Below are 14,818 nucleotides of genomic sequence, written 5' to 3'. Positions count from 1 at the left end.
AAGTTAAATTAAATATTTCAAATATTTACTTTTCTAGTATTACACTTGAAATTAATAAAAATAATATTTTTCAGTTTTCGCTCAACTTAGAAATAAAAGATCAACTCCTAATGGTAAGCTTTTTTGAATTTAATAAATAGTATTATAAATGAAGTATTTTGTAATGTGTTATTGTTATTCTTTCTACTTATAATATAGAACCTCAACCTGAAACTGAACCAGAACCAACATCTGAACCAGAACCGGAAACAAAACCCAAAGAAAATAACAATCATCATCACGATCATTCTGCACATCACAATCATGATCACCAAAATTCTACAGAAACTCAAAAAAAAGGTTTGTTGAATGACATAAATAGCTAATTAAAATATGGAAGTACGAATTGTTATAGTGAAACATGTGTTATAGAAAAAATCATCATAATGTTAATTTTAATAGTTTTGTCGCTTATGTTTTTATTTATTTAGATATGAAACTCAATATGTATACTCCTAAAGGTGATTTCAGCGGTATGGATTGTACAGATTTGGTCATCGGTTCAGCCAGAGGATCGGCAAGCAGAGTATGGGATTATTATACAAGAGACCGGTATAATATCTCAATTAAATTTTCTTGTTTTACGTGTTTTTAATATATTATTTGTAAATAGGTCTACACCACAAATAGATAGTTATTGGGGCGGAAAAAATGACCTTACTGCAGCATTTGGATTTGAAAAGGATGGCGTTACGACCATTGCCTTTAGGAAGAAGCTTAAATGTAAATTAGAAACGATAATATATAGAGTGATATGTTTATAATAAACCACTCAAATAAATTTTTATTTTTTTTAATGACATCATATATTTTGAACAATTATCTAATTATCAAAATGATGGGTTAATAACAACTTTTAAACCAATAATATCAAAGTTATTAACATTTTTATACGCGAGTAGTAGAAGGCGTGCTGCGAGAAATGTCTTATTATATAAATTGTATAAGTCATACTTGCTCCTCTCCCCTAGTCTCTCTTTTAAATACGTCATAAGTTTTGAAGCACTGGTCAAAGTTATTATCAACTAGGTATTTTTAAAATGAGATAATTTTCTATTTCATAAGCTAGCTATTTCATATGTATGTTGCAATTAAAAAAAGACAAAGTTGTTACTTTAAATTTAATTAACTAAAAAAAATATATATATATTTTCAATATTATATTTATTTTGCGAGTGATTGAGTAATTTATGATAAATGGATCGCCTGTATAATGTTACTTGTATGTGGAGACACCAAATAATAACTAAAATAATAATTTTTTTCGTATAGCTACTGAATCAACAGATCATTCAATTGTCGATGATATGATGCACGTTATTTGGGCTAAAGGACAAGAACATAAACATTACCAACATTCGCCAAAATCTGGTCTTGAAAAAGATGTTTCTTCTGTAAAAGATTTCTACAAACAAGACGAGCTAAAATATCATGGTCATGCATCACAACGTGGAGTAGTTTCCATAAACTTTTTTCGTATGTATATATTGTTCAAGTAATAGAAAAATCTACTCACTGTGACAAAATTTTTGCATCATTTTAATTTTAAATTGTTATTTTGGCTATATTTTTACGTGAAAGAGTAATAATAAAATAATATTTTAACAGTATTTTTTTTCCAACAGAAATATATAAGTATAAAGCGTCTTCGATTTTTATAACTGTAAACCAACACTTAGACAGTTAAATATTTCTACTCTGTTGACTTTTAAACCTCAACTGACACATACATAGATCCATGTATTCATTCTAACACTTTCACTGTACATTGATAATTATAATGTTATTATCACACTTTTGTTGTTTGTCTCGCCCAGATGATCCTGAACAACAAAAACTAGCAGTAAATGAACAGACAGTTACAAAAACCGATGGTGATGCAATGGCTCAAAGTAAGTCACCGAATCAACAAACATCGTTTATGCCGACATCAACTCCTAGTAATTGTTATGGCCAATGGTCAACTCCAAAAGGCTGTGACGTCAATGCTGGACAATGTATGTATCACGTCGTTTGGACATACTCGTCGAAAACCGATTATATGCGATTTACTATCTCTACTACTCACACAACTACATGGACTGGAATAGGATTTTCAGATGACCATAGAATGGTAAATGTTATTGACTAACTATACACCTTCTTCTTTTAATATGTTTACGTTATAAGTTAAAATATTACAACTCAGTCGGTAGATTTACTATTTACTTAAAACTAATTTAATAATATAGAAAGATAGAAGATTAGGACACAGGTATAAAATACATATAAACAAATACTTAGGCTGGAATATAATTTCTGTGTAGTTACAATAGGGGTTTTTTTTAAATTTTTAATTATAATAATTTTTATATTTTAAAATATTATTACCAAAGTTCATAAGATATTCAACTAATCTAGTGTAATTGAATATTTAGAGTCAAACAGATGCTGTAATTGGTTGGGTAGATAAAACTGGACGTCCATTCCTTATGGATACCTGGATTAACGGATACACAGCACCGTCTCTCGATGCTTCTCAAGATTTGAGTAACATTACTGGTAGCACTGTGGATGGAGTATCTACTTTAAGTTTTATGAGAAAAAGGTCAACTGGAGATACTAAAGTGAGTACTAAATAGATAAAACATTAAAGTAGAACAAAAATTAACGTAATCTTATGTGTTAAAAGGACATGATGTTCTCGGACGAACGATGCCTCTACCTAACGTTTATCGTGAAAGGAGGCGGTTACAATCCAGTAAACAAGAAAATCAAGAAGCACGAAATGGTACCTGCGTTTTCCAACGAGAGAATTTGTATGAAATCATGTGGAGCTGGTTTGTGCAATTCATTTGGAATTTATATTAAATTTACGATCTTTTTAAAATTGAATTCTTGATGATTGATATTTATAGAAGAAGATTGGGAATCTGCTACAACAACAACTTCACCAAAAGCTGCTTTCAACGTTGCTGTAAAGTTAGTAAAACTAGGTGAGAATTTTGTAGTTCCACCTGCAGGTAGCCCTGATTTTGATGCACTAGCAAATACAGTTACTACTGGATTCAAAAAATCGTTAACTAAATTACCAGAATTTTATAAAATTAGTGTTAATGAATTTTCCCAGTAAGTAAATATACATGTTTTATCATTGAAATACAAATGAATTTAATTATTATTGTCAATAAATTTACTTTTCTTTTATTGTACAGAGAAAACGATAATGTCGTGGCAAAAATGAACGTTGAATTAGATGAAAGTGGTGGTGGCTCCCGAGGTCGTGCTTTGAGCACTGAAGAAGGCGCTGAACAATTAGAACGTGTTCTTAGAGATACTGTCAATAGTGGTAAGATTGGCGCTTTGTCTTTAGATCCAAAATATTTTGTATTTGAAGCAGCTCCACGTAAGTAATTTTTTTTATACACAAATTTTTATATATTCTTTGTATACATTAATTCGAAAATATTACATTATAAAAATAATGTTTTTACAGTTTCTAATACGATTTCAAGCGAGGACAATGCTAACGAAGGACTTTTATTGTCATCGACTAAACTATGGATTGTCATTGGTTGTATTTCTGCTTTGGTCTTTATTGCAATTGTACAAGCTGGCTGTACCATTTATAAGACAGCTAGAAGGCCAAGACCTAATCATAAGGTAATTACTGAATTATTTTTATATATTTTTTTCTTAAGTTTATGTTTACTTAAACTGAAAAAAGTCTTATAATTCTTCAATTAACAGCTTCCGTAGAGCTTTATAGCTTGATAAATTATTATTAGGCCTATATGTATTTTTTATTTTGGCTAGCTTGTAATTGTGTAACTATTGTAGCTAGTTTATTCGTTTCCAACGGGAGTCCAGGCCGGGTATCGGATACCTGTCGACCCTTACTTGTACAACACTGGCCATTGGGCACCTACTCGAGCAGAGAATACCACTTCACAACGTTACTAATCAAAATCAAAAAATAAATTCAAAAAAATAATAAAAAAATTATAAATAAATAAAAATATCTCAAAACACAGATAAAAACAAATAATGCATATTATAAGTTACCTGGTGAGTTCGAACAATACTTCTTCTTTGTCTCTGTCTCTGTCTTTCTATCTTTCTATTTTGGTGGTGATATATCGATCATAATAACTTTTTAACACTTAACAACTTTCACTTTGGATAAACAACTATTGAACGCCATAAAATTAATTGCTGAAACTTAAATATTTTAAATACGACAATTAACTATGTAAATAACTATAAAATTTCAAAAATATTTACATTATTAATAACTTTAAACCAACCTTTAAATATTTTATTTCTTCAAACTATTTAAATATGCATTTCGAGTAAACAAGGTAGATTATTTAAATTATCTATTATCTTAAGTTTAGTAGATAATTCAAATATTAGTTTGTACTGATTTAAAATAAATAATCATAAGCATTTAATTTAGAGATACTTTCCATGCATTAAAATTTCATAGCAAATATTAAACATTAAAATTATTTCATAAATATCACATTTTATACTAACAGCAGCAATAATATAAACTAAAATTTTAATATTCTCAATATTTTAAAATCAATAGGGGCGTTTAATTATTGAAATTTTGTTAATTCATTACATAGTATCATAATTAACTATATTTTAAGTAACAACATTTTATTTTTATCTTAGTGGTTTACTTCTTTTATTTATTTTTCGATATATATCTTTAAACATCTATTTTGTTGCTTTATTTTTCTTTGCCAATTTTTTATTTTAAAACTAAGGAAGTTATATTAATTATTTATATTAATTTTTGCATGAAATTCAGCAATAATTTAAGCTTGTTATGAGATGAATTGAGCTGTCATTATTTTGCAACAAAAATTTAAAAAATTATTTTTAGTAAAAACTTAAGCCAATGTAAAATTGTTGGCTAAATATTCTAATTTAGATTTGTTGAAAGTTTGACCTTATTTGACAATGGCATCCAGACCAATATTTTATAGTTAATCTGGTTCTTTTTTGAGTTAAATACTTGTTTTTTTAGAAGTTAAAGAAAAAATATGTATAAATAAATTTAGGTATACCAAATAATTCAAGAAATCGATTAGTCTGGACATTATAACTGTTGCCTCCTTTATAATTATTTATTTCTCTTTTTAAATGAGTGAACAGTGCAATTCGTTTTAACTGTATTTAATTGTAAGCTATATCACATAATCTATATTTTTTATTTTTATCATATAGGATCACAACGGTGTAAATTCTGCCTGGAAAGACTATTCGGCTGGCGGTGGCGGCGGTGCTAATACAAACTATGCTTTCGACCAATATGATGGCGACGAAAAAATATCGCCCAGTTCATTGAGTCACACTTCCACCATACCGCTTACCACTAAATTGGTGTCTCACAATGGAAATGGTGGCAATCATTACGCCGAGTCCAAGTCACTGCACAGATCATCACAGACCAACGGCCGACATATGAACAGTCGCCCACCTCCGCCTCCTAACACACACAACGATCGAGCGGCCGGTACGTATTCACTGCCCAGGCCGGTACAACAGCCTCCCCAGCACAACGGCTATTACACGCACAGGCCACCTAATAGAACGCCTGGAGGTGGCCATTCTGATCTACAACCTGACTTCTACTTTATGCCTTCTCAGAGAAAATACTCTGGGGAGGTGGTTAGGGTATACGTGGACTATAACACTAACCCTAGAAAATAGTAATGTCAATACTACTATTATAGATAATTAAAAATAAAATGACAATTTTATTTAATGTACGTAATACAAATAATATTGTTGATATTATATGTAATTATAATATCAACTGTAATTATAATTACAGTTAACTTTTGTACATACATTATAATATATATAATTATATTTAATAATTTTGGAACTGTTTAGTTTTGTCTATATCTATATGATTAAATGTCTTGGTACAATACTAATCGATCTATTTAAAAGAGGAATCAGTAAAACAAAATCGATGGATAATTCGAAATAATTGTTACATTTTGTTTTGTTATTAAGTCTAACAACCTCTTTTGAAAGCTACTTTTCTTTTTACATAATCCTTAAAAAAAATAGCTGCGGGAATATTCAAACCGTAACGACCTTGTATGTGCCATTTAAAAATTGACCTGTTCACTAAAAAAATAAACTTTCCTTCCTCCGTCCGAGTTTTGAAATTTGGAATGTATTTTATTTTATGATTTTTGTAAAATATAACGTTTATCTTACTTATACTTAAATAGTTTTTTTTATACATGAAACATATTGTAATTATATGTGTTAAGCCTATATTGACTGTATTAATATTAATATTTTATAATTTAGATTATTTAAATTAGCTTGTATGAAATTTAATCTTAAATAGTGTTCATTCATTTGAAATGTAAAAATAATTAAGTTAATTAGTAAATAATTAAATAAGTATAAAATACAGTAACATGGACAGGGAGATTTCGTTATTTATTAAAAAATTTATTATTGTTAATATGTTTTCGATGTTTTAATTGTCGTAAAAATAATGCAATTTATTGTACGCCTAATAAATGTTTGATAAAAATAAAATACCACAATTACATTACAATTTTTTAAATAATTGTAAGTAAATGTATGTGTAATTAACTGTTTGCTCATTTAGAAAAATCGTACTTAATTTTTTGTGTAAAAAAGTAGATTATATTTTGTTAAATGCTTATTATAATTAATAATAAAAAAAATGTTCGTCGTAATTAAGCAATGGATTCCAATGAAAATAAAGTAGTGCATATTTTTTTATTCTGTTTTCAATGAATATTCCGCGGTTGTCATTAATATATAAAAAATGTTTCTGTTGTTATTTTTCATATAATGTAGTGGCTATTTTGTTAGTTAAAATATTGTTTTTAACTCAAAGCTTTTAGTAAGTATTCTGTTTTTTTACCAAAATACTTCAATTTCATTGTAAACTTATGAATTATTTGTGTTCTATTAAATTAATCATATACATGTTATATAAAAAAATACACAATACTTATTAATTGATGGTAACTTACTACTAACTATTTGACATACACCTTGTTAAATAAATTTAATTAATCGTAGTATTCCGATAATAAAGTTTTGATGTAGAAGCCATTTTATAAAACAATAATTGTTTTATAAAATGGCTTTATTATTTATTTAATTATTATTAAAATCACAATTATTAAATATAAATAGAGACTTTATTAGAAGTATATAGTTGTAAATATAAAAAAATACATCAACATAAAATACATAAACAACAAACGAAAGCTGATTTACTTATGACTTAAATATTCAATTCCAGATAACAAAACTATAGAAAGTTTATAATACAATTTTTTTATTATAAACTTTTATATTGTAATTAAATCGATAAAAAAAACCAATGTTATCTATTTGACAACTTTTTAATAAGTCAGTAAAAATACAAATTTTATGGTTAGAAAAGTTATAAACATGTTAAAAACCTGTATGATTTTATTAATTAATCAATGTAGTTTGTGAATAGTATGTAAAAAAAAAATTCATACAAATTTAATTAAAAATTAAATTTGCATATTAAATTTCTATTAAACTAAATAAAATTTTTCAAATAATTTTGTTAATATATTTTTTATATGAGTAATCGACCTCTTAAGTCAAAAATCATGTTTAGATCATTTTTTTTATATTTAAAACAAATACACATTAAAGTGTTTTATGATAGTGATTTTAGTCACTATCAGATATCAATCAATACTAATCTAAAAATAGCCTCTACACCACTACACAGATTCTGACTTATTAAATTGTTTTTCATTGCTATTTCATTATTCAATGTGTGCCGTTATTGTTGTTAAGATTTATGACCGCTTAATAAAGTAAAGAAGAATGGATTTCAACAGAAAATACATTAAAAAATTATTAATTAAGATTAACTCAAAAAACCCAGCAAATGGGAGTTGCAGCACAGTGGTGACGTGGTATAGTTGGATCAAGTATAATGATATCTGACAGTGATTAAAATCACTATAAAAAAAAACGCTTCGATGCAAATCTTTAGACAGAGTTTAATTTTAAAAAATTGGTGGATTATTCCAAAAGCTATATGATCTGCTATTTCCTTTTTAATATCTTGATTAAGATAAAGTTTGTCAAATGAAAGAGGGATATAAATATTATTTCTCATAAAAAATTGTGTTGATACATACACTTTTCAATAAGTTTTAACATTATAAAGTTAAAAATGTAAAAAATAAAATCGAGAATTTTCACACAAAAGTACCATTTGGTAGCCATTTTCACCACGAAGACAAGTCCAGAGGTCAAATTTTTTTTTCCATAATAAAGTACATTACATTAAATTAAATTTAATATATATAGAAATGTCAGACTTTCCGGAACACTTTCAAAAGTTAAGTTGAAAAAGTTGTCATTTTAAATCCTTCCTGTGGGCAGATAAAGGTAAAAAAAATATATCAAATGATAGATAAAGATATCAAGCATCTATAAAAAAAAAATTATAATTATTTGTTAATTTTTGAATAAGTTATTGCAGTTTTAAGAAAAAAAATTTATACGATTTGTGATCTTTTGACGTATTGTTGAAAGAAATCCGTTCGGTAAGAGCTGAGAAAAAGTGGTAACAGGCACAAAAAAAAATCTCATCTTAGTAAAACCAATACCTTCTCAGCTTTGCATCGAAGCTAAAATATATAAATTACTCTTGGCTAATTAATTAAAAATATATTTATCACAGTTGGTAACCAACATGTGTTTGTAAAAAATTTAGCAGATGTTGCTAAAACGGGTATAACATTTTTAATTTCGACAATAAATTAGATAAATGTTTTAAATCATATAAGTAAAATTACAGAAAAAAAAATATTCATAAATTATAAATAACTTGGTATAACATTAAATTTGTAATTATATTATTATATTTATTGGAATCATATTATACTTTGTGTTAACTATGATCTTGTTCATTGATTTATTTTTTTATTTTTTACATTAATTTCGTTTTTACACTTTAATTTTAAGAAAATAATAATTATTATATTATTCATCATTAAATGTTGATACTCACAGTGAGATAATTGCATATTATTACCTTTGTCTGTAAATTACATAACAAAAGTAATTTAGTTTTATTAACTTTGAAGATACTTCATTGATACATGTGAGTTACAAATTAAATTAAAAAGTACAATCTTCGTAAGGATTAAATATTCTTTTATTATTATTATTTTTTACTTTTCCAAATATTGCAAGTAATTAATTACTCAAAATATAATTAAAACAATAACATTATACTTATTGCGTTCATTGTAACATGACATATTATATTCTACTATCCAAGAGTAACTGATCGAACAGCTGTCAGTTATAGGCCAGCTAATAGAAAAAAAATACGAGTATCGCCAAAATATCTGGCAACTATTTATTGATTTTAAAAAAGCCATGTCAGTGTACATAACAAAAGTCTTTATAATATAATGGAGGATTTCGGAATCCTAAATAAACTTGTAGCTTTGACGAAAATGTGCATGAAAAACACTGTACAGAATAATAATTGAACAAACAATGTCTGAAGCTTTCGAATTTAGTACAGGATTAAAATAAGGAGATTTGATCTCCTTATTCACCTTATTCATTTTAGCCTTGAAGAAAGCCATAAGGGAGTTGCAAATGGAAACTACGGGGATAGCAATATGCCAACAGTTTATACAAGTACTTGGTTTTGCAGACGATTTAAATATTTTAGAAAACTTCATAGAAAGATACGGAAAGGGCAGCTCAAGTGCTCGAACGAGCAACCAGTAAAATAGGTATAAAAATTAATGTGGATAAAACAAAAATAATGAAACTGCTAGGCGAGGAAGACAACACTGATACGGGATCCCTAGCTTTCGAAAAGATTAATGAATTTCGGTACCTAGGTGCACAAACTGAGTAAAAACAATGACTAGGCTAGGAAAATAGGTGTAAGGATAATAAAAGTAGAAAGAGCAGCTTTCGCTCTAAATAAGTTCTTAAAGTATTTTCCAAAAAAACTAAAGCAAGGCTGTACACAGCAATAATAAGACCCACACTCACCATGGGTGCAAGGCATAGACTACTACAAGCAATACGGAGAGAAAACTGAGAACTTTTGAGAACAAAATATGGAAGATAATATGTGGACCAGTATATGATAATGAAAAAGGAACATAGAGGAGAAAGTATAACAAAGAGCTACAGGAATAAATGGAAATGGCATAGGTAGTAAATTTCATCAGGGGACAAAGGATCCAATAGCTAGACGACATGTGACGACGTAATGAGGACGATATAAACAAAGTAGTCTTGGAGTGGAAGACTTCGGGAAACGATAAAATTATAAAATATGCATAATATTTATTTTTTATAAAAATTAATCACCTGTAACTAATATTATTTAAAATTAAAACTATATTAAAAATATTAAACTCAAAAAAATTACTAAAAAATCGTGGAATATTGTATAATAATGCATAATATGTGTTTAGCGTTAATAATGGTCACATTGTTTCCTAAATACGTATCCGCGATTTTTTTAGTAATTTTTTGTGGCTTTTTGAGTTAAATATTTCTTAGATGAATATTTTTGTTTTTAAATAATATATAAGCATCATAAAATTCTTCAGTTTTACATTTGAGTAAATAATCAAAATAAGATGTAAAAAAAAAAATAGTTATAAATATATTAAGATTATAATCGAATAAATATATTGAACATTATTTAGATTTTCTTGTACTTACAATTTTTTTACTTATTACTGAGTATTATTACACTACCAACCATGATAAACTTGATTTTTTTAATATATGTTTTTATGCATATGTATTGTGATGTTGATTGTTTTGGATGTAAAACGCGGACACCAACGGTTTTTGACGAAAACATGGTAATATTTTACAACAATGTTCTAAATAACAAAGGATGGGCATTAATTGGAAAAAATCAATTCAATGATGGTAAAAATATAATATCTATTAAAAGTGATTTACTAAACAAGGCCAATAATCGTATGTATGATACAAGTATTATAGTTGATAATAATAATTTTAATGTTAAATTGAAAAATGGATTCACAGTTTTAAGTTTAATATATGCATATCTAATCAAAAACATTAATTTTTTACTCGGAGCAATGATAGATGATTATAATGAATCAATTAACTACGATGAAAAGATGACTCAAATGCCAAAAGTCAGAAATAGCATAAGTATGTTTGAGCCTTTATTTTCTTGTATGCTGAATGCCCTTAAATTCTTTCAAATGAAAAATACAGTGAAAAGTCATCTCTGCCAATTAAAAGAGTTTTACAAAGCTCTTAATAACAAAAATATTAAAGATTTAAAAAAAAACAAATACAAATACAACGCTGTTAACAAACAAATACAGGATTTTAAAAAGGAATATTGTAACAGTAATTTCCTAGAACAATTTATTATAAAACACGAAGTGAATAATGAGATACAAAAAACACTTATAGATACATACATAACAACATTAACTGATCTTGATGATAACTTTATACCGAATAATATAAAAAAATTCAATCCTGACCATCTTGAGACAAATAATATAATACAAAACGGTATTCAAATTTTCTGCAGAAATTTTGGTTTTAGTGTATAAATTTTTTTCTTCGTTTAATAAATTACATTTTATTCACTATTTATTTTTAAAATATAAAATTCTTCAAAATTATAACATTAAAAATTGTTTTAAAAACATTTCATTTTGTAATAATGTTATATTAGTTCTCTAGAATGAGAATCTGATGCTTTTTATCATGTTATTTACTAAAAATAATGTTTTCGTATATTATTTGACGATTTTAATTTATATTTATTTATAAATATTTTATAACAATTAAATATCATTTTTATTGTAACATAGTGTCAGTATGATGCACTTATTTGTATAATTTTTATAGATATTTTTTCTTCTTATTATTTATCTAATATTATTTTGAATATTATTAGATTTAAGATCATTATATTTAAAAAAATTTGTAACAATATTGCTTTTTTCTCTTTGTAACATTTTACATAACCATGTTGCTGGTATAAATATTTTTAAAAAATGAGATTTTGAATATTATTTCTTTTTTATAAAAATATTTATTATGAAGAAATTATTTTTGGTAATATTTAAGGAAATTTCCTTCTAATTTTACAAATTGATTGTATTTTCACATGTTTTTAAATTTTTAATTAAATAGAAAAAAAAACAAGTAGAAGAATAAATCATACAATAGGCAAATAAAATATAGAAAAATAAAAAAATGTAGTTATGTGATTACGAAAATGATCTAAACAATATGATACATAATGAAATTATCTCACTCGGTATATAACTTAGGGGATTTAGCTTAGCTGAAACCGGTAAAGATTGAAATTATAATTCTTATCATTATGAGCTTCGATACAAATAAGGTTAAACATATTTTAGTAAAATTTGTTTTTTTTTTTTAACGTTAATTTTTAAATGAAAGTAAGTCAAAGTAAGCTTTCAAAATGCGCCTCTGATATAGTTACTATTCTTAAAAAATAATAATATATAGTAAATTATATGATACTAAAATTGGTTATATATACCGAAAATTAAATAATATATGATCAGGCACGTAGCCAGAAAATGTTTATTGGAGGAGCCTAAAATTTTGGGCCCTTGTATCATTTTCCATGAAAAGCTTGTGGGGGGGCTCCCTCCACTCCTCCTTAGATAGTATCCCATACTATGAATCTTACAAGTTCAAAATTTTACCATTGGTTGGTTAAAAACAAATTGTTTTCGTATAAATTATACTAATTATTACAGTATTATAAAAAATGGATAGTACCTATAAATAAAAAAAAAAAAATACTTTTATTTTCACTATCGGGATGAATATTTCATATCGTGAAAAATAAATAAAATAATGATGTGAATATAAGCTGATTTATTTTTTCAACTTTTAAGCTATTAAGAAAAAATAATTTATACCTAAATACTAATAACAAATAAGTTATAAATCATTTTTAAATAAATATAAATTATAAACAATGTAAAATTTATTTTATTTAAAATTAAAAACAATTCCTGCCTTTTTTTAGTCATATTCTTATTACTACTATTTAGAGAACGCAAATTACAAATTAACAAAAACAAATAAATTACCTATTGTAACTACTAAATTATAAAAAAAGAAACAGATTAAAGATAAGATTTATCAAAAAATATTTCATAGAGTATTACTCTATCGAATTTTGTAATCAACTAGATTCTAATCAATGCAGATACTTCGTAGTTTGTTATCATTTGTTGGGCCAGAGTTAAAAAAAATTTACCTACAACCACATTTGGAGTAACTGCTATTCCGTTTATTATTACGTCTAGAACGATATCTTTTTCAAATAACGTTTCTATGAATATAAAAATGAAAATACAGCCATAATAATAACTGTATTACCCAATAGTAATCACAAATTAATAATAATTTCAATGAATATAAGGCCTAGCACGTTTTTGATAATTCGTTAAAATAATTGAATTTTAAATTTGGGGGGGGGCCCTGGTTTACATTAAATCTAAGGGGGACAGGCCCACCCAGGCTCACTCATATCTACGTGCCTGTATATGATTTTAGTGACCTATAACTCTTGAATTGAATAAAAAATTATTTAATGGTTATGGTATATTAATGTTAAGACTAATATGTCATTTATATATTAGAGCCCTTGAAGAATTATATGACTTTAAAATATTTTGTTAAGTTATTCAGAACACACTATCAGCCAGTACAAAATTTTATTAATTGACCTGAAAATTTAGTAATATGATATTACCGTGATTAAAATTACGGGGGTTATTAGAGAGTTAACCATTATAAAATTAAAAATATTTTTATCCTACAATAACGATTCACTAACTTGAGAGCGTTTAACCTGGTATATAAAAATTTATAGATGCATAAAATTCCGGGCTCTACACGTGCACTTTTTTTTTTTTTAATAAATCAGGTCAATTAAAATAATATTTATCTAAAATTATAAAAAAATTTTCTATAGCCATCAGACAATTTTTTGTTAACATATGCCTGACACATATAAACAAATTTATTAGATGATTAATTTCAATGTTTAGTAAAATAGTAAATTTATAAATCATTTTTGCACCATATTTATTTTTATCTATGACTGTACAATTTTATTTTTTAATATTTTTTATTTCACTTATGATTTACGGTCGAAACAGAAGAGGCTAGCATGTATAAATTTTACATAGTTATCGAGTATACTGAATAGCTACTAAGCAAACACAAAAAAAGTATGTAGCCAGTGATGGCTCGTGGGTGCGACTTTAAATATAATACCGTTAGTTATTGGTATAAAAAATTGTCAAATTAAATATAATATAGTAAAACACAATACGCATATTATTTTAAAGATCGCAGTATAAAATAGAAATGAAAATAATTATAATAGTGATAATAGTATTATAGCAAACGATAACGACAGCGTACATGTATTAATTTTAAAAATAAATTACCCAATATAGTAAAATACTAATATTTTTTCACTGTGGAGAGAGGATAAGAATACTTCCACAGCCCCTCTGCCAGTCGTAAGAGGCGACTAATGAGGTCGCGTCAGGTCGACAGCCGGTGTAAAAAATGTTGTCAAATAGTATGAGGTGTCCTAAACAAAACTTAGTCAAATTATCCCATCTCGGATGTACGCGGGGACAACAGAAAGCAGTTAAAAACGGAGAAGACCTAAGGAATA

General features: G+C 26.4%; 1 protein-coding gene across 3 annotated transcripts in view; it reads left to right on the top strand.

The window, feature by feature from the left end:
• LOC126905443 (uncharacterized) overlaps positions 1-6,602 on the top strand; it is a 39,295-nt gene extending 32,693 nt beyond the window's left edge. For 2 of the 3 annotated variants that reach the window (XM_050685127.1, XM_050685126.1), the window contains 12 exons: positions 75-113; positions 199-339; positions 471-591; positions 653-762; positions 1,312-1,515; positions 1,857-2,152; positions 2,457-2,645; positions 2,711-2,858; positions 2,937-3,147; positions 3,234-3,424; positions 3,515-3,681; positions 5,260-6,602. In XM_050685127.1, the coding sequence (XP_050541084.1) occupies positions 75-113; positions 199-339; positions 471-591; positions 653-762; positions 1,312-1,515; positions 1,857-2,152; positions 2,457-2,645; positions 2,711-2,858; positions 2,937-3,147; positions 3,234-3,424; positions 3,515-3,681; positions 5,260-5,745 (2,303 nt within the window). In that variant the 3' untranslated portion in view covers positions 5,746-6,602. Of the gene's footprint in view, positions 1-74; positions 114-198; positions 340-470; positions 592-652; positions 763-1,311; positions 1,516-1,856; positions 2,153-2,456; positions 2,646-2,710; positions 2,859-2,936; positions 3,148-3,233; positions 3,425-3,514; positions 3,682-3,858; positions 4,087-5,259 lie in introns of all 3 variants that reach the window. The other variant, XR_007704001.1, reaches the window with a different exon arrangement.
• Positions 6,603-14,818: the final 8,216 nt, after the last annotated feature.

The sequence above is a fragment of the Daktulosphaira vitifoliae genome, unplaced genomic scaffold (genome assembly GCF_025091365.1).
Source record: "Daktulosphaira vitifoliae isolate Bord-2020 unplaced genomic scaffold, ASM2509136v1 Scaffold_4, whole genome shotgun sequence".
In the NCBI taxonomy this organism is placed as follows: Eukaryota; Metazoa; Arthropoda; class Insecta; order Hemiptera; family Phylloxeridae; genus Daktulosphaira; species Daktulosphaira vitifoliae.
Note: the sequence above shows the minus strand (reverse complement) of the source record. Positions and strands in the feature narration are given on the sequence as shown.